Source organism: Leucoraja erinacea, chromosome 29 (assembly GCF_028641065.1).
Source record: "Leucoraja erinacea ecotype New England chromosome 29, Leri_hhj_1, whole genome shotgun sequence".
NCBI classification, from domain to species: domain Eukaryota; kingdom Metazoa; phylum Chordata; class Chondrichthyes; order Rajiformes; family Rajidae; genus Leucoraja; species Leucoraja erinaceus.
Genome location: NC_073405.1, coordinates 7,879,390 through 7,899,322, shown reverse-complemented (window position 1 = coordinate 7,899,322; position 19,933 = coordinate 7,879,390). Strand labels below are relative to the sequence as shown.

Sequence of the window (19,933 nt, the reverse complement as noted above, 5' to 3'; positions counted from 1 at the left end):
ATTTATTATTCCATGAGGAATCACTTTGAATTCAACTGCATAGGCTCTTCAGACAAACTCAGTTATTGCACTGCTCAAGAAGCTTTCCCAGGAATGAAGGCATGAATGTAATCAGCACAACAGCCAGTGCACCAAATATGCAAAGGTTGCCTACAAGGACTGATATTCAGACATAGAGCTCAGAAACAGGCCCTTCAGAAACATGTCCCATCTACACTAGTCCCACACACCCCGAGGACGTGGTGAAAACCTGGCAAGATTTATGACCTGATGTAGAAATGGGAATAGAGGAAGTCGGAGAAGGGTCTGGAGGAGATTAGAATCCCAAGTGTTTATGCCTGAAGGAAGGAAATGTGTCTTTTGAAGCAGCTGATGATCAGGCTTACCAGTTTTTTTTCAGAGATAACCAGTTCTGACGCAAGTTCACCTACCTGTATGTTAACTGGGTCCTTCTGTCCCCACAGAGTACCCCCTGACCTGCTGAGTATCTTCAGCATTCATTTATTTCAAATCTCTTCTGACGAAAGTGTTTTACATCCACATTTTCAGCAAAGTTTTTTTTTCTTCTCTTCCCTATCCTCATATATCTTCTTCATGTTCTGAATACTCCAGACAGATCAACTGTGATTAATGAGCCCTCCCCCAAGCCAACACCACCACGTAACGTTCTGTCTCTCTGTGTCCCAACTCTATTGCAAACATTCTCTTCCTGCAGTTTAAAACAAGTTTGAATTGTAACTGACCCTAACTCTGTTTCTGCCTGCATTTTTTTTTTTTGTTGAGAATCTATTTAGTCCACAGTTAACAGTACTGTTTAGGTGCTTCTCGCAGAGGATGCCAAAGTAATTGGCAGGGTTCAGGGATTATTATGGGGTGTTGCAATTGAATTGAGAAATTAGGAACTTGACTTGGTTGAAGTTGGAATCTTTATCAACACAGATTTTATGCTAGGCCAGATTCTCTCAAGAACCTGTGCTTGCCCACATGAGCCAAACCCATCAATAGAGGAGACAAGTATGAAGGAAAAAATTGTACACCAGATTTCCAGTTCTATCGTACTTTTTACAAATAATTACAAAATGTTTGCATTTTTGTGTAGTTTGTATCAATTGAAGACCCAGTTCACTCAGGCGATCTCTTTCCTCTCTTTCCACATAGTGTATCAACAATGATATCCGTAAGAGTGGCATCAAGACTTCTCTAGATCTGCCAGACAAAACACTCCAGTTTGTTCGGGACCATCCTTTAATGGATGATTTAGTGACCCCCATCAACAACCGACCTAAATTAATAAAGCAGGGTGTAAAATACACCCAGATAGCTGTAGACAGAGTTATAGCAGCAAACCTCGAAGAATATGATGTAATATTTCTGGGAACAGGTAAATTCATTTCTGCGAATGTACTGTACTGTCAATAATCTGCTTTTACAATGTTAATCGGAATGCTGTTCATTGGAAAATGCTACAAAACCAGGTATTTCTAAAAGAGTGACTTACAAAAGATTTGAAACTAGTTTACTCTGAAGATTTCCGTAACACTGAGCCCTGCACTAGAGACAGCATCAACTAAATGGCAAACATACATTATTTCAAAGCATTGATTTACTGAAATAATTAATCTGCTTTGATTGAAGAGTTCACATTTTGAGATACCTGACATTTAGGTAGAAATTCACTTCTAAGTTTGCTATACTTGTAATAATCAAAGTGAGAGAGAAAATGTTAGAAAATAAACTATATCCCTATTTTTGTCATGTATATTGAGCACTAAGCAATTTTATTCCATTGTGCCAAGTTTATAATAGGTTGCATGTACAACATGGCTTGTGCCTCACCATCATAGGCTCTATGTGTGTGATGGACCCAGAAACAATTATGATAATCTATCCCTTGTGTAAACCAAATGAAATATGTTTGTCATTTTTACTGAGGAATTACTAATGCTGTGGGTAGTTTTTGATAACTTCATGAATTCAAATTCATATTCCAATATCTATTTTTCATTGCATGGTGCGATTATTTTTAATTTGCTGTTTTAATTCAGAAAGCCCAACTATCATTTGCTGTATAAATGAATTTGAAACCTGATTTTTCCAAGCAAGAATCTCTGGGTGCTAAGCAGAAATGGTCCTGAACTGCAATTAACCTTGTTCCATGAAACTCGACAATATCACTGACATGCAATATTGAAGTGATATACAAAATTTTGATGAAGTCCTTTTATTATAAACGTATTTGACTTGGTTTCAGATTGTAGGTTGCATTGCAATGTCTTTTCAACTGACAAAATAGATACAATTTAGGTACAGCAACATTACGAAAACTGATCTTGTGTCGTTTTTTGGTGTAAACCAACATCTGCAGTTCCTTCCATGTTACTAAAACTGATGATTTTTGGCACTACAGGTATTATATTGTTTTATGTGGTAACTTGCTTTGCACAAAATTAATGTTTTATTTCCACCATTGCAACTTGGTTAGAGAATGCTTTGGGATGTTGTGCAAGGGATGCGAAGGGCACTACTGAAATATAATTATCATCCTATTAAGTAATTACATTGCAAGACTGCTTATATTCCAGGTGGGATTGGCTGGATAACGATATCACAAGATTAATTTTCCGCCACATGTGCTATGTCATATTCCACTATTAGAACATTATTTGATATGGCAGTCAAGCTGATTTCATTGTTGTCCCGATGGGAGAAGATCAAATACTTAAATTTTTCTCCTCATGCAAGATGAACCAAAAGAATTTGAAGTTATGAATGGTGAAAATAAATAACACCATATATTTTCTTGTGTGATGGACCCAGAAACAATAATGATAATCTAAAGCTAATTATCTCTGGGGGGGGAATAGTCTCCTGGGTATGCAAGTCATCAGAGGAATGCAATAGCATGCCCCTTGTGCTTCATGGTAGTTGACGTCAGTGGGGAATTGAAGGAAGCTGCAGAAGCTTGTTAACAACAGGGATGAAGCTATTCCTGAGTCTGGCAATGTGTGCCTTCTGCTGAACGGAGAAGAAGGAATGACCGGGGTGGGATAAGTCTCTCATTATGTTGGCTGCTTTTCTGAGGCAGTGTGAAATGAGAATGCAGTCAATGGTGGAAGGTCTAGTCTATTCGATGGACTGGGCTACATCGACAACTCTCTGCAACTCTCTGAGATATAAAGTGGCATTTCCAGGTAGAGCAAAGGCAATTATAATCGTGAGCATATATTTTTATAGTCATACTCAAAACTTGCATGTTAATGTAGTTGTTTTCTTTTACAGATAGTGGATACCTGCACAAAGCCCTTAGCTTGGAGAAGGATATGTTTATTATTGAAGAGGTGCAGCTGTTCCTTTCTGCAGAGCCTGTACAAAACTTACAGCTTTCTTCAAAAAGGGTATAACAAATATAAAGTCAAGTATTTATTGCTTTTGTGGTTTTCAACTTTGAATATGGATTTCACTGGACAATGTATTAATGTCAGAACTTACATTTGTCTCCTAGGGTCATTTGTATGTTGGATCCCCATCACTGGTGGTCCAAGTGCCTGTTGCCATTTGCACTAAACATATCACTTGTTGGGATTGTGTACTGTCTAGAGACCCTTACTGTGGATGGGATAAAACTACAAGCCAATGTATTCACATTTCAGAGATTAAGTTTGACATACAGTGAGTAAACTAAGAATATGAATATCATTGTGCCATATTTTTACATTTATTTGTCATTATTTGGAGTTGGAAAGCTGTTTATTGATAAGACCATGACTGCTTATCTGCAGAGTTTTGATCAATTTATTTAGACTATTATTTGTTGGTGCAGTATATTTTTGGTGTGTAATGTTCTCATTTTTTAAATGCTTTTAGGAACTTAGTTCAGAATATAGAAAATGGAGATCCTTCAAAATGTCCCAGTCATGGTATGTTCCATAGTTATATTTTTCACAGTTATGACATAAATGCTAGGTTGTTCGCTCATTCCTTTTTTTTGTGCTTCTTTCTCCTTTGTTTTCCACTGCCCTGCCCCATTAACCTCACCCAAACCTTAACTTCCCAGGATTGTTTCCTTAAAAGTTCAGACTTGTTGATTTTACACATATTTGTGACAATTTAATGTTGCACATTCATAAGCTTTCCCAAAGTAGGGACATTATCACCTGCAACGGATCAGGTTTGATCATGAACTCTGTGTGGAGTTTGCATGTTCTCCTTGCGACTGATCAGTTTCCTCCCACATCCCAAAGACGTGTGGGTTTGTTGGCCTCTGTAAAACACCCCTAATGTGTAGGGAGTGGTTGGGAGTGTGGGATAACAGGGAACTGGTGTGAACGGTTGAAAAAGGTCAGCGTGGAGTCAGTGGGCTGTATCTCTAAACTAGAAGTTGGTATAGAAGATGGGAGGTCATGTTGCACTTGTATAAGATGTTGGTGATGCCACATTTAGAGTATTGTGTTCATTTCTGGGCACCATGTTATAGAAAAGCTATCAAGCTGGAAAGGGTACCGAGAAGATTTACAAGGATGTTGCCAGGGCTAGAGGGTCTGAGCTATAGGGAGAGGTTCAGTAGGCTGGGACTTGGAGCGCAGGAAGATGAGGGGAGATCTTGATAGGACAGGTTTGGAGAGATATGGACCAAACGCGTGCAGGTGGAACTAGTGTAGCTGGGCTATATTGGCCGATGTGGGCAAGTTGGGCCGAAAGCCTGTTTCCCCACTGTATCACTCTATGAATCTAAACTAAACAACAAATGCTGTATTACCCAAATGATGGCCAATGAATTTTTGGAGAATAACATTAAATTTAAAATAATGTGAACCATTTGATAAGTCTGTTTTGATTAATTTATCATTAAGCCTGCTTACAATCATAGAAATAATTGATCTTTTTAAAATTCTCAAATAGTGGATTGTACTAAATGTATACTACCATTTGGTTATTTTTTTAAACTGACTATAGTATCAGAATAGATTGTTCCATCAATGCCCTGTCTCAAGTACATTTAGATGTTGGAACAGGATTGGCAATTTACAAAATTGAAAGGCCATGATCCAGCAAAATCTTGACACAATGGGGTTTGAACCTTTTGGCCCAGAAAACTTGTTGCAAAGTTCACATATGATAGCCAGATGTGACTGGACTGTGTTGCATAGTAAAATAGTACTATTTTAACTGGCAAATTTGGCAAAGAATTTAATTGTTCTGCATTTGTTAGAATTTCTACTGAAGTCATCTTTAATAGCTTGTGCTGTTTAGTATTTCTTAGAAATCCTGTTTTGCTGATATACTGACAAATATTATCTTCTTCAGAAATCTATAAAGCTGAAAAGCAAATTATTATTCCTGGAAACAATATGGTTTTGAATTGTTATCCTACATCCAACTTGGCTCAAATGCAGTGGCTACACAAAAAAAGAGAAATTCCAATAACAGATCCAAGATATCTCCACTTCAGTGATGGATTATTAATATTTAATGTTTCTACGGAAAATGAAGGACAGTATGACTGCCTTTCTGTTGAAACAGTGGCTGGGAAGCAATTTTCACAAGTCGCAGCAAGCTATTTTCTGCAGTTATCTACATCTAAACATGGAATAGATCAACATCCATTTCCAACAAAGGCGCATTTTGGTGTGCCTACCTTACCAGACAATACTGGTCGCAAGGCTGCCTTGCCAATGATACAGAATTACCTTCAAACTGAATTGACATTGAAAGGTTTCCTGGTACTCTTTATCATGATGTTCATACTTCTTCTTGCATGGAATATTTATAAAGGTCATGTGCCAATACCACTGCGGCCATCTGGAAATGAAAATGTAAGAAGAACATCAGCTATTATTTTGAACAACTCAGTGCAGGAGGTGGAGGAGAAAATATCACTTTCAGAGGGCCCTCAATTAAAGGGTGCACTGAGCAATGTTGACCTCCCACTTACAAGTACTGCCAATGCAGATCCACTTGAGAAGAACAGCAACAATAATTCTATACTACTAGAGAATGCAAACTCCAGCTGTGCTAGACCATTGCTTGTTCTTGACGAATTGGAATACATTGATGCTGATCAGACTGAATCAAACGCATAAGCCTAAGGAAATTACATTAATTCTTTGAGAAATGCACGTCATGAATATTGGGTAATGTAATGTTGCATTTTCTACCTCCCACATGCCCCAATCTTCCACGTTCCTATTCTTATGAATGAGGCTCTATATCTGGACGAATGTAAATGTGGAAGAATAAGCCATATTATGTATTCAGTAATATACTGTACCCCTCTGTGTCCCACAAAAGATTACATATGTTGTGCATATTTCACCTCAGGAAAAAAAATATTTTTTTCTTTGGTCTATGCATTTTTTTTATAAACCCAACTGAAAAGAGCACTGGGTTTTGAACAGATACTGTAGGTACTATTGGGTTAGCTCAGTGTTCATGTACTCAACATGCTTGCTTAAAAGCACTGTGAATTGCAATTTCATTGTCACTGTGAAGAATACACCTTTGTCGCCTTAATTTTCATGCACAAGTGGTGAGTTTAGCTGATCCCTGGGAGAAGGAAATCACTGAATTTCTCCTTTGTGTGTTTTATGCAAATACATGTTCTGACAATTGGATCTGTTTTTCTCTCATTTGTGCCCTTCCATGAAGTATTGAAATGTGTGATTAACACTTAATGTCCATTTTATCACAGGGAATACACATTTGACAAACTTTTAGTTTAATTATTCGCAATGGCACAAATTATTTTAATGCAGGAAATAAGAAATGTTAAGAACAGGGGAAAACCACTGTCCAACAAACTTGCTAGTTCAACCCTCGTATCATATCTATCAATCCCTTCCCTTGAATAATACTTTTAATGAAATTGTGCTCCCTTTGTCTTTATTCTATCTTTCGATCTTTGGTAGTGAGCCAATCACATCTTGAAAATGATTGAATTTCTGAACAAAACCACCAGACAAACCCCACATTTCCTTGATCCAGTTAGACGGAGTTCATCTTGAGTTAAACCGGGTAAAATGTCCAAGGATTTATGTAGTTTTAGCTAAGTCATCAGTTAAAAATGGTTGCTCCCAAATCTTTCTTTGCACTTTAGTCCCATGCTCTTGATCTTTAGATACAGAGTTCAGAGGAACCTATTTATGAGATTGCTCCTGAAAAGGACAGAGTGGGATGTAGAGGTCCAGTAAGTGGTTGTTGAGGAATTTCTCTATCTTGACTACCTGCTCCTTTTCCAAGGTTATGTTTGAGCATGGATCGCAAAGAAGGAGGACCTTCTGTGATTAGTGGAGTGCATCCTTGTTATTGAGAATAACATTTAATTTTTTTAAGCCAGCAGCCAGACTTGTACAATTCAGTCACATTTGCACATTGTTGGAAAGGTGGTGGATGAGCTATAGTCTTTGTTCCTGTTTGCTTTGCAGAGATTCCTAAGTCCAGTAGGAACTGGTTCCAGTCCAGTAAGCCTACTGATTCCAATGCAGACAAAATTCAAATTTTGTAGATATTTCATAGCATCCAAGCCTCTTTTGAGGATATAGAAATAATATATGATTTTTAGAGTTTCCTTAAGATTCATTGTTCAAAATGTTAAACAAAAAAAAAGGATAATTTTGGCCATCTTATCGATGCATCTGTCTTTTGGGCAGAGAATTGACACATGAGGTATGACTTTGAGGTATTTTTGCAACTTGAGGTGAAATTAAAATATTTAATTTTCAGGATTTGGTAAAATATAGTAAAAGTGACTTAAATATATTTAAGTGATTCTAGACTACACAAGAATAATCAAAGCTGCCGAGATTCCATTCTTGATTGCATGCATCCAGTTGCAGACCCTAATTCATCAGTTAACTCAGTTGAATGGTAAATTACAGGAACGGTGTCATGAATCCATAATCTTGCATAAGTTAGACTATCTGTGGAGAAATAATGAGGCAGAAAAATGTTCATGGAGAACAGTTTCATCGACGGTGAGATGCAAATCTAAGTGGCTGAACAGCTTCTCAATTCTAATAAATCATAAAATAAATATTTTGAAAAGTTGCAACTATTCTAAATGTTAGTGTTTAGTACTACAGTGGATGTGATAAACCATTAAGTGTTGCTGGTTTCCTGATTCTATAGAAATCCTATGGAGTTATTTACCCGAACACAATTCATTCACCGAGTTATGCAATAAGAAAACATGCGTTTTGACCCAACTCTTCCATGCTGACCAAAATTGCCTATCTACGTTAATTCCATTTACCAGTGTTTAGCCCATATTCCTTTAAACTTCGCCTATTCATGTACCTGACCAAATGTCTTTTAAAAGTTGTAATTGTACCTGCCTATACCACAACGTCTTACGGCTCATTCCATATACCCACTATTCTTTGTGTGGAAAATGTTGCCCTTTAAATCCCCTTAAAACTTCCCCCTTTCATTTTAAACCTATGGTCTTATTTTGGACACCCATACCCTGGGAAAAAGACCTGACTATCTACCCTATCTATGTCCCTCATAATTTTATAAACATTCGAAAGGTCACCCCTCAACCTCCTTTTCTCCAGAGAAAGTAATCCTAGCTATCCAATTTCTTTTTATTACTCAGGCAATGATCTATTGAACTTTTTCTGCATCCTTGTCGGGTTAATTGCATCCTTTCTAAACTGTGGCAGCCATAACTGCACATAATCCTCCAAGTGCAATCTTGCCAATGAGTTGTATAACTATAACATTATATTTTACATCTTTACTACTCTGTCCACCTCTGTTTCTGCTTTCAGGGAACTATGTACTATATCCCAAGGACTTTCTGATCAGTCACACTTTCCTGGGTCCAGATGTATACCTAGTTTAACTTTGCACTTGGCTGAGTAAATTCCATCAGCCATTTCAATGCCCACTTTCCCAGTTGGTCTAGATCATATTGTAACCTTACACAACTTTCTTAACTGTCCACGATAGCATCAATATGTAGTTACTGATCATCTACCTACATTTCCTTCTCTGCAGCGCACCATGTTAATACTCCTCAAGGAACCTGTTTGACCCCCCTTGACCTGTGACTTTTTTTTCCTGACCAGAGCCTTAATATCCCTATCTGCTAGGGTTTTCTTATCCTGCCAATTTTGCCGTTCACTAACAGGAGCCTGCTGACCCTGAACTCTGACCCTGTCTCGCGTGTAGAAGCTACCCACTTGCCAGACATTCCTTTTTGCCTGCTAACAGACTGTTCCAATGAACCATTGCAAGTTCCTCTCTTAATGCCATCAAAATTAGCTTTGCCCCAATTGAGAACATTTAACTTGTGGACCAGTCCTATCTTTAATGATCTTGAAATGAACAGAATTATGGTAACTTATCCCAAAGTGCTCCCCAACTCACACATCAGCCACTAACCCAGCCATGTTTCCTAACAGCAGGTCAAATGTAGCCGCTTCTCTGATAGGGACATCTACATGTTGTTTCAGGAAACATTTCTGGGTATACTTAACAAATGTTGCCCGAATCCCTTAGTGCTCCTTCAGAATTCAACATTAGGGACATTACAATCACCTATTATTTATAACCTTATTATTTCTACACCTATCTGTGATTTCCTCACATATTTCCTCCTCCAATTCTTGTCGAATAGTGGAGGGCCAAAAGTATAATACCATAATATAATAGTGATCTCCCTTTTTTTTGTTTCCGAGTTCCATATGGCCTCGCTGGGCATTTCCCTCCAGGATATCCTCTCTAAATGCTGTTATAATGTTCTCCCTAATCATTAGTGCAACTCATCCTCCTTTCTTACCACTATTGCGCTGGAAACAGCTGTATCTTGGAGCATCGTGCTGCCAATCCCGCCCATCCCCCAGCCATGTTTCCATATTGGCTATAATTAAAAAATCCCATGCGGTGATTTGTGTGCTGAGTTCATTTGCCATACCAATCAGGCTGCTTGAGTAAAATAAATGTTCAGATAATCATACTTTCTTTGTTCCATGTCCTGGCCTTGCACACTTTAAGCTCAATATTTGCTTCATTTCTCTCCTCTGATACTACTCCTTTATGTCCTACCCCTGTCATCGTCCCCCCACCCCCCTTTCCCAAAATACCCTGCCAGACTAGTGTGTGGCACAGGGAATAATCTTGAAAGTATGATCATGAAGGCTCTGTTTTTTAACTCACTGCCTAGCCCCCAACATTTACTTTTGACTATTGGTGTCTTTCAATTCAGTTATTTCAATCCATTGTGGTCTTCACACTTTCCTATCACCAAAATCACCAGCCACTTGCATATCTTCATCAGCTTCGCTTCAAACCGAAAAATACTCTCCCTAAATAATTGTCTAGCTCTCTCTTCCTTTCACATGAATATTGAAACCTAGCTATTGTTGAAACTTTAGTTCTGTGTCCTGATTTCAGTGTCAAGATTTGTTTGCTATTCCAGTTGAGCCGATTGGATTTGCGTTCAAATGGAAGTTGCTTTATTGTGGTCGGTCCTGCAAAGCAGTCTTGAAAATGCATTGCAACATGTTTATATTGAAAATGTAACTTTTCCTTTGCTTTTTCTTGAAGGAGGATTTATTGATTGTTACTAAATTCACATTCAATGTGCATATTTTGGCTGTAAATGCAGCGCTGCTTTTCACTCTATCGGATGATATCACATAAAATCCTTATTGTACAGCCAAATTTATATTTTTATACATGTAAATGTTGATGATTTGGTAAGCTTATATCGTGTACATAGATATGAGAACTCTTTCAAGTGCCAATTCAGCTATGCATCCTGTAACATCATCGAAGGGCAATATTTGTCAAATGCCATCAATATTTTTGAAAGGTGAAAATTATATTTCCCAGTGAAAATTTATGATCCTGTAGATCTGTGGGACACTATAATCATCTTGGTTAAATATGATATTTAGATTCTGCGCTTGCTGATATGTTTTACAATTAATATTAGGTGTTATTTGTGACACTCCACTCGCTCCCAACTCTGCTATCATTCTCTGTAAATCTGCTGTTCCATGCTTTTTATTGGCCTTCATTTTTTGGCATACCATATTGTAGGGTGTGAACAAAGCTTGCAAATAGTGTCCTACATAATAAAAAGATGTAGGAAGTAGAGTAGGAGGAAACCCAAGTATTCAATGTGCAGAGAGCAGGGAATTAACAACTTAAAGACTTTTGACCCAGAGTATGTTTTTTTTTATCTTTTCTCTTCCTGTGAGGAAGTGTCTAGCCTGCAGTCTGTCACTGGTCTCACAAGCATAATTAAATCAGGACTGGAACTTATAATATCAGCCACAGCCGTAATGTTCTATTTGCCATGGTCAAGGAGCTGTTGTGCTACGTACTTCGGCTCTCATGACCCAGTGAATTATGTTATAACCTTGCTCAAATAGGTTTTTTGCAACTTGTTTACATCACATCTTTTTCTGTAATGATGAGTGAGAAGAAATTCAATGCTGTTAAGTTGAGGGGCATAATGCGTCCTTTTATAAATAAAAAATGTGAGTAATGGGGGCCATTGTGACAATCGCCGCAAGATAAAGACTGCAGGCAAGATAGAGTTCTTGTGGTTTGCCTTAACAAGTGGAAGAAGAGCAGAAAACTAGCAATGCATGTTGTTAACATTACTGGGATAGAATCCTGATAAAACCAAGTCATATTATGAGATAGGTCTTATTACAGGTTTTCCTTCTGAATATGTATTGGATTAATAACATTTACGTAGTTTATATATATTTTTAATCTAATTCACATGCATGGGCCTATCATGAAAATTATAAACACCATAATTTGGGCCTACACCCAATCCTGTGAAAACACATCCTCATAAAACAATAGCTCCATGCAGTAAATAGATAGTGAAACATTAAACTAATATATCACTATCTATTTATTGCAGGGAGCTATTGTTTTAAGGGGCTCAAAATAACCATTAATTTCTGTCCACAAAACATTTACAAAATCTTTTGGCTTCATATGCAAATATAACAATGTAACTGAATACCAGGTAATCCAAAACTTCAGGACTACCGTCTAGCTCTGCATCTTCATGGCCAGCAAAGCAATGGAAAATCAGAACAAGGCTAAATTTGACTATAATGTCCTTTTTGGTCAATGGAACAAAAGCACATAAGAGAAATGATTATTTTGATGAAGCAGCACAATGGGGCTGTGCTTATGGGAAAGTATCCCAGCAGGAATCTGTATTCAGGAGCAAATGGATAGAGGGAAAACTGGTTTGGAAAAGATAATGTTATAGATGTCAGCCTTATGTAATACCCAGGGGAAGAAAATAGTCTGCAAAGAACAATCTAATGTACATGAGCGTGAGATAATCACAATGAAAATTGGCCCAAGAGTTAGCCTAATTGTCCCAACTCTTCCAGTCTGGCTTTCTGTGAAAAACCATTTGAATTATTTTCAAATTGTACAGCTCTGCTTTGTAAATACTGTAATCAAAAAGTTACCCATTTTCAAATTAGCGTTTTTCAATGTGCAAGCAATTCTTGTATGAAAAGTGGATTTAAACAAAAAAATCATATGATTTTTGTTGTGTTAAAGTCTGCAAAGATGGTGGCTGCCTTTTAAAACAACTACCTGTACTGCAAAAAACAAATATTTCTAAAGAATATTTTAAAATGAAACATTTTTGGAACAAAATCTTCTTGTTGATGAAGAGATGCTACATCAACATCTTGTTATAAATCTTACACATGTCCAATGACAATCTTTACTGAATGCTATTTTCTAATTCAAAGCCTTGTTTTATTTGGGGTATTCCAACAAACACAATTTCAGTAATTTTTTTGTACAATGTAATTAAATTAGATTTTAAAATTTAATCTTATGCCAGATGTGTTTCTTTTTTGTACCCCTTTCAAGCATAAGAACATACTGGAAGCAATAATAGGCTGTTGGGTTCAGCACATCCGCTCCTCTATTAAAGCAGATCATGGTTAATCTGTTCTGCTTTCCAGCATTAACTCTGTATCTATTGATTCCTTTAATATCCAACAATCTATTGATCTTTGTTAAAAATATAATTGGTGACTGAACCTCAAAGCTTCTTGAGATAATTCACATATTCTGGATAAATACATTTATTTTGATATCTGTTCTGCCCAGACCAATCAGGAAAAACTTTGAATCTGCATACACACTGTCAGGCCACCTTAATATTTTGTATTTTTCAATAAAAATCACCTATTCCAAATGCACAAGAATATAGCTTCAGACACATGGCAAACTAATTCCATTGCTAATATTCTTTTGTAGGATCACCAGACCAGTAAATAATACTCCAGCTGCAGTGTCAGCAGGGCCCTATATAATTGGAGCAAAATTTATTTCACTTGTGTTCAATTCGTTTTGCAATAAAGATCAACATACTATTACCTTCTTAATTGACTCATTGTACAAAAGCGTTAATAGCACTACTCGTTATTTTAGTTGTGATCTGTTTTCCCTGCTTCAGTTATGCTGAAATCTATTGATACACTGTCAAATTAGCAGGTGGACACAAAATGCTGGAGTAACTCAGCGGGACAGGCAGCATTTCTGGAGAGAAGGAATGGGTGACGTTTCGGGTCAAGCCCCTTCTTCAGCAAATTAGCAGATTGTTTCATAGATTTACAGTAATTGTTGCAATGTATACTTTCCAAGAAACGAAACACTAAAGTGATCCTGAGCGCCTTAGATTTCAAGCCATGGTGCAGTTTTAAGTGTTGCACCAGTAGAGTCATGATGAAAAATCTTAATTGTTATGTTAAATTGTAAAGTCTTTCAGAATCCCACTCCTGAATTGTGTCTATGGATCCCTTCCGGAGAGGGAGAATAATGTGAGCGTGTGTTAAGTGCGTCATGTGAACAGATTTGGATTTAATTGTGATGCCACCATTTTTGTGAAAAATAAGTAATTGACTTGTTATTTAGGCTGCATTGTAAAGAATGACAGCTCGGGCGAGGGAGTCAGTGCCTTAATCTTTTTTTAAATTGCTGTGTAGGCTTAATATGAATCAGCAATGACTTCAATAATGTGAACTAAACTGGGAAGAGGAAATCAATGGGTTGCCTTGGTTATTATTGCTTTCACAAAACAGTTTTCATCAAATAACACCAGCATCAGTATATTTTAATTCAGTGGAAATATTCATACGTGAGCTCTGTTGCTAATTATGCCTCTTGTATCTGAACAAAATACCAAGTAATAATCCAGATACCTGCATTAGGAAGAGCACAGATAAAATAAAATTAGCAGTGGAAAATATTGATTTTGAAAAATAGTGGCTTTCTTTACTGGTTTAATGGACACATTTTACAATTTCCCATATCCTTGCGAAAATAATCTGCCCCACATTATTGCAAAAAAATACATGAGTGGTATTGCACAGACTTTGCGGACAAAAGGGCCTGTTCTTGTGCTGTACTGTTCTTTATTCTAAAATTAAGAAGAATGAAAACTACATTTACCTCATAGCACCTTTCATGATCTCCAAGTACCAAAGGGCTTTCACTAAATTACACCGTAAAATGTAGTTCTTATTGTTGGGAAGATGCCAATCCTTATGTGCCCAGAAGCATGAGATATTAACCAAATAATCGATTTTAGAAGGCGATTAAAGAATATTATTGGCCGGGGCACTGGGGAGAGAATTCCTTTGACTTGAATTGTGTAATAAAACATTTTGTGTCCACATGAGATGACCTCCATATAATGTTTCATCCCAAAGCTTGTTCAACAGCCCCTCAAGACGTATGCGAGCTTGGATTGTGTGTTCAAGTCTTGGACCAGTACTTGAAGAATTCACAGGTGAAACTCCAGTTGATTCCATATTGGGGTGAGCAATATGGGGGTAAATTGATACTGTAGAAAAATTGTGCAAGAAGTAACGATACTTCTAGACCATTGGGTTTAACACATCATGGCCACTGAGGAATTTTAAATTAAGTAGTTGAAGTTAAGGAAAAGCTAGCATAATATGATTTCTGCATCTGACACACATCCAACTATGTCAATAAAATGCTCTCTTTAAAGCAGCATAATGGAAATTAATTATCCTAATACCCCTACCTACATCTCTGGCATTCATCTTACTCCAGAACTTGACTTCTGCATGTCTGTTTCAGGAAATTGGTATAGGATACGTGAGCAGTGTGTCCAGCCCAAATGAGTCAACTGAGTGTAATAAGGGCCTCAATACTGGGATAATTGATGTTGGAAAGAACATGGGCTGATTCATATAAACTCCTTTAGAGTCTAGGAAACGAGGGGTGATTTTATTGAAACATTCAAGATCTTTAGTGGGCATCACAGGGTAGATGTTGATGTGTTTCCACTAATGGGAGAAACGTGAATGAGAGAACGATAGTTATTTAAAACTGAAGTGAGATGTTAGGGGTATTCTGAAAGGAAGTAGATGATTTTTATAATATCGGAGAATTGAGAGTCATGGCAAACTGGCACGGAAGAGGAGATAACATTTGGGGCTGATCAACCCTAATCATATTGAATAGCGGGCCAGGCATGGGGGGCTGAGTGGCCCATTCCTGCTTCTCTTTCCTTATGTTCCTCTAGTGGATATGGAGGATTTTGGAAAGACAGTGTGATGGGATCTCTCCAGGACTTTGATGTGCTTGTTGCAGGTAGACAAGCATCAGAACCAAATAGATCAGGCATCATTGCTGCCTGGCAGAGTTGTATGCTGGGTTTAAGGTCTTGGTCTTCAAAGACACTTTTCGTCAGTCAGTGAAATGCTATGTTAGTACTATGATTTTAATCATAGATGTCTGCCTTTGCCGAGAGGTAGCTCCTGAAATATGGAATGTGTTGTCCAAGGCTTTTCTATGAGTCTTTGTTGTCGGTAGACAGTAGTGCAATGGGGGCAGGTGGAGGACCTCTGTTTTGCACAAGTTGGCTGGATATGTTTCTGTGAATTAATCAATGATAACTTGAAAAAGCACCTCCTCATTGTACCTATCCAAATGTTTCTTGAGCGTTGTGATAGTAACTGCCTCGATTACCTCCTCCGGCAGCTCGTTCCATACACCTACCACCTTTTGGGTAAAAAAAGTTGCCCCTCAGATTTCCATTAAATCTTTCCCCCCCTCACCTATCATATGTGTAAAGCAATGGTATCCAATTGCAAATTGTCTCTTCAATGCTCATTTTTTTGCCTGCCTCACATAAACGGCCAACAAGTCCTCGCTGACCATCGATCAGCCATTTATCTGAGTAGCACAAGACTCAGATGTGTCTGCAATGTACAATACTGATCTGTCGGAGTGAACCACTTGCCCCACAGTAGCCTTGATCAACTGGCAATCCCTGCGGACGGAATCTTATATTGACATTTAGCAATAGATAGGGCACTTATTTTAATATTTTCCCTCTCCAACTTGTAGATGAGGATGATGATGTCCTTCTTCATAAATACTGCATCGATCTCCCTATACTCGCCCACCAACACCCTCTGACAACCAGGATTCTTAATAAAACCTCTTGCACTAAACAATAAAACAAAATTAAATGTTCTTAATTGTCTTTCAATCCAGGGTCTCATCCAATCGATGACACTTTCAACATCATACCTACTGATCAGATTGACATCAAATACGCTGCAGATGCTGGAAATCTAAAATAAAAACAGAAAATATTTGAAAATACTCAGCCGATCAGGTCACAACTACAGGATAAGAGACAGTGATAACATTTCAGGTCAAAGACCCTTAAGTGGAAATAGACAATAGGTGCAGGAGTAAGCCGTTCGAGCCAGCACCGCCATTCAATGTGATCATAGCTGATCATCCCCAATTAGTACCCTGTTCCTGCCTTCTCCCCATATCCCCAGCGCTATTTTTAAGGGCCCTATCTAGCTCTATCTTGAAAGCATCCAGAGAACCTGCCTCCACCGCCCTCTGAGGCAGAGAATTCCTGCCCATGGAAAAGGGTGAACAAAGCAATAACGACCGACAGAAATCCGATTGGAATGCAGAATAGACCTTCTTCAGGTAAGCATTCCTGGGAGATTCCTGGTTTAGAGCTACAGCATGGAAACGGGCCCTTCAAGTCAAGTCAAGTCACATTTATTTATATAGCACATTTAAAAATCAACTCTCGCTAGGTTACATTTGTTATACGAATAGCACAACAAAACAAACTACATACATATAGCCCTCACTCAGAGGACATCAGGAAAGGCTTGGGAGTATAGATATGTCTTTAGTCTTGACTTAAAAGAGTCGATGGAGGGGGCAGTTCTGATGGCAGCCCACCAAGTCCACGCTGACCATCGATCAGCCATTCACACCAGTTCTGTATCCCACTTTCTCACTCCCTGCCTACCAGAGACATATTACAGAGGCCAATTAGCCTACAAACCCTGAAGTCTGAGGTGGGAGGAAACCGCAGATCCCAAGCAGTCACAGTGAGAACTTGCAAACTTCACACTGGTCAGGATCGAACCTGGGTCTCTGGTGCTGCGAGGCAGTGAATCTACCAGCAGCACCACTGTTCTGAAGGAAGGGGCTTTGACCAGAAACATTTAACTCTTTTATTTGCAGATGCAGCCTGACCAGCAGATCCACCTTTATCTGTGTTCAAGAAGGAACTGTAGATGCTGGAAGATCGAAGGTACACAAAAATGCTGGAGAAACTCAGCAGGTGCAGCAGCATCTATGGAGCGAAGGAAATAGGCGACGTTTCGGGCCGAAACCCTTCTTCAGACTGATGGGGGGTGGGGGGGAGAAGGAAGGAAAAAGGGAGGAGGAGGAGCCCGAGGGCGGGGGGATGGGAGGAGACAGCTCGAGTGTTAAGGAAGGGGAGGAGACAGCAAGGGCTTGCAAAATTGGGAGAATTCAACGTTCATGCCATCCGGACGCAAGCAACCCAGGCAGAATATGAGGTGCTGTTTCTCCAATTTCTGGTGTTGCTCACTCTGGCAATGGAGGAGACCCAGGACAGAGAGGTCGGATTGGGAATGGGAGGGGGAGTTGAAGTACGGAGCCACCGGGAGTTCAGGTAGGATATTGAGAACTAAGCGGAGGTGTTCGGCGAAACGATCGCCCAACCTCCGCTTAATCTCCCTGATGTAAATCAGCTGACATCTAGAGCAGCGGATGCAGTAGTGAGGTTGGAGGAGATACAGGTGAACCTTTGTCGCACCTGGAACGACTGCTTGGGTCCTTGAATGGAGTCGAGGGGGGAGGTGAAGGGACAGGTGTTGCATTTCTTGCGGTTGATCTTTATCTGTATTTATTTTAGCTACTGATTAGTATTGAATTTAAGTGTTGCCCTAATTTATATGGGCATGCATTGCTGAGAGCCCATAAACTTGAACACAATTATATTTTTTGACTGCAGTAATTTATTGGCACCTGACAAAAGGCCACAACATGGAAAAAAATAATTCACTGTTAAATCGCACTTAAGTCTCTGGTCCAACACACTGCTGATGATCCTGCCCTGCAACAACTTGCGGACGTTATCCGCCGTGGTTGGCTTGACCGTCGCTCCGAACTGCCTGCTGGCGCGGCACCATATTTCCTCGTTCGCGACGAACTGGTGCTTCACGCCGGCGTGGTGGTAAAGGGTCACAAAGTCGTGGTGCCTGCCGCACTCCGGGATCACTATTTCCAGACTGCTCACAGCGGCCACCCTGGGGTGGAAGCTACCCTCTCCCATGCCCAAAGCCAATTCTACTGGCCTGGCATGGCTCAGGACATCCGTGACAGGGTCTCCGCCTGCGCTGCCTGCAACACCCTGCACCCCCATCAGCAGCGCCAGCCTCTCCTGCAGCCGCCGGCTCCAGAGCTCCCATGGATGGCCGTTGCCACCGACCTCTTTGAGTGGCGCGGAAAGCACTTCCTGGTCCTGGTGGACTCGTATTCCAGCTGGTTCGAGGTCGACCAGCTGACCTCCATCACCTCTGCCGCTGTCATCGGGAAACTTCGCCGCCACTTCTCCACCTTCGGCTCCCCGGTGACCCTCCGGTCCGACAACGGCAGCCAGTTCTCCAGCGACGAGTTCAAGACCTTTGCTGCCCGTTGGAACTTTCACCACATCACCAGCAGCCCCGAGTTTCCTCAGAGCAACGGACTTGCTGAGCGGGCCGTTCGTAGTGCCAAGGAGCTGCTGGAACACTGCCGCCTGTTCCGTGCCGATTTCCACCTTGCCCTGCTTAACCTCCGCAACATTTCCCGCGACCCTGCGCTCGGTTCCCCTGCCCAACGCCTCATGTCTCGCACCACCAGACCTCCCCTGCCGGTTTCCCAGCAGTCCCTCAAGCCCTCTGTACAAAATCCTGCCACTGTCACTGAGCGCATTGCCAAAAAACAGGACACCCAGAAGCGCTCTTTTGACAAATCTGCCCGCCTACTTCCACGTCTGCTCCCGGGGCAGGTTGTCCGGATGCAATCCCCCACTGGCCACTACCGCCTGGCAGTCGTAGTCGGAGACGCCGGTTCTCCGCGCTCCTATTTCGTCGACTACGAGGGGGCTATCTACCGTCGCTCCCGCCAGCACTTACTCCTTGTGAATGAGCCCGCTCCACCTCCCGCGGATCCTTCTCACCCCCCCATCTCTTCCAGACCTCCCGTGGCCCCTCAGGCCCCGTCTACGCCTCGCATGCCACGCACCCTCCCCTCACAACTGTCCGCCCGTTCCCCTGCCTCGCCTGTCAAGCCAGCATCGCCCGCAAAACCTCCCTCCCCTGCCAAACCTGTCTCTCCACCCGCAGCCCCGCATTCTCCTCCGCCCGCCTCTCCTGCCCATCCCCCGGCTGCCGTCCCTTCTGTTCCCGACGATGAGGAGGAGGGCGGTTTACGCACCCGCTCTGGCCGGCTGGTCAGGCCGCCTGTCCGCTACGGGGAATTCGCATAGTGTTGTACTGTTGCCGGTGCGGTTGGTGTTCGTAGCGTATGAGCCGTGGTCACTCTGTATAGCACCTGC

The 19,933-nt window shown here is 40.4% G+C and overlaps 1 protein-coding gene across 4 annotated transcripts in view; it reads left to right on the top strand.

Annotated features, from left to right (window-relative positions):
- LOC129711107 (semaphorin-4E-like) overlaps positions 1 to 16,579 on the top strand; it is a 45,321-nt gene extending 28,742 nt beyond the window's left edge. For all 4 annotated transcript variants that reach the window (XM_055658507.1, XM_055658509.1, XM_055658508.1 and 1 more), the window contains 5 exons: positions 1,159 to 1,381; positions 3,280 to 3,395; positions 3,503 to 3,669; positions 3,865 to 3,917; positions 5,305 to 16,579. In XM_055658507.1, coding sequence (XP_055514482.1) covers positions 1,159 to 1,381; positions 3,280 to 3,395; positions 3,503 to 3,669; positions 3,865 to 3,917; positions 5,305 to 6,080 — 1,335 coding nt within the window. In that variant the 3' untranslated portion in view covers positions 6,081 to 16,579. The remainder of the gene's footprint in view (positions 1 to 1,158; positions 1,382 to 3,279; positions 3,396 to 3,502; positions 3,670 to 3,864; positions 3,918 to 5,304) is intronic.
- The last annotated feature ends 3,354 nt before the right edge of the window (positions 16,580 to 19,933 follow it).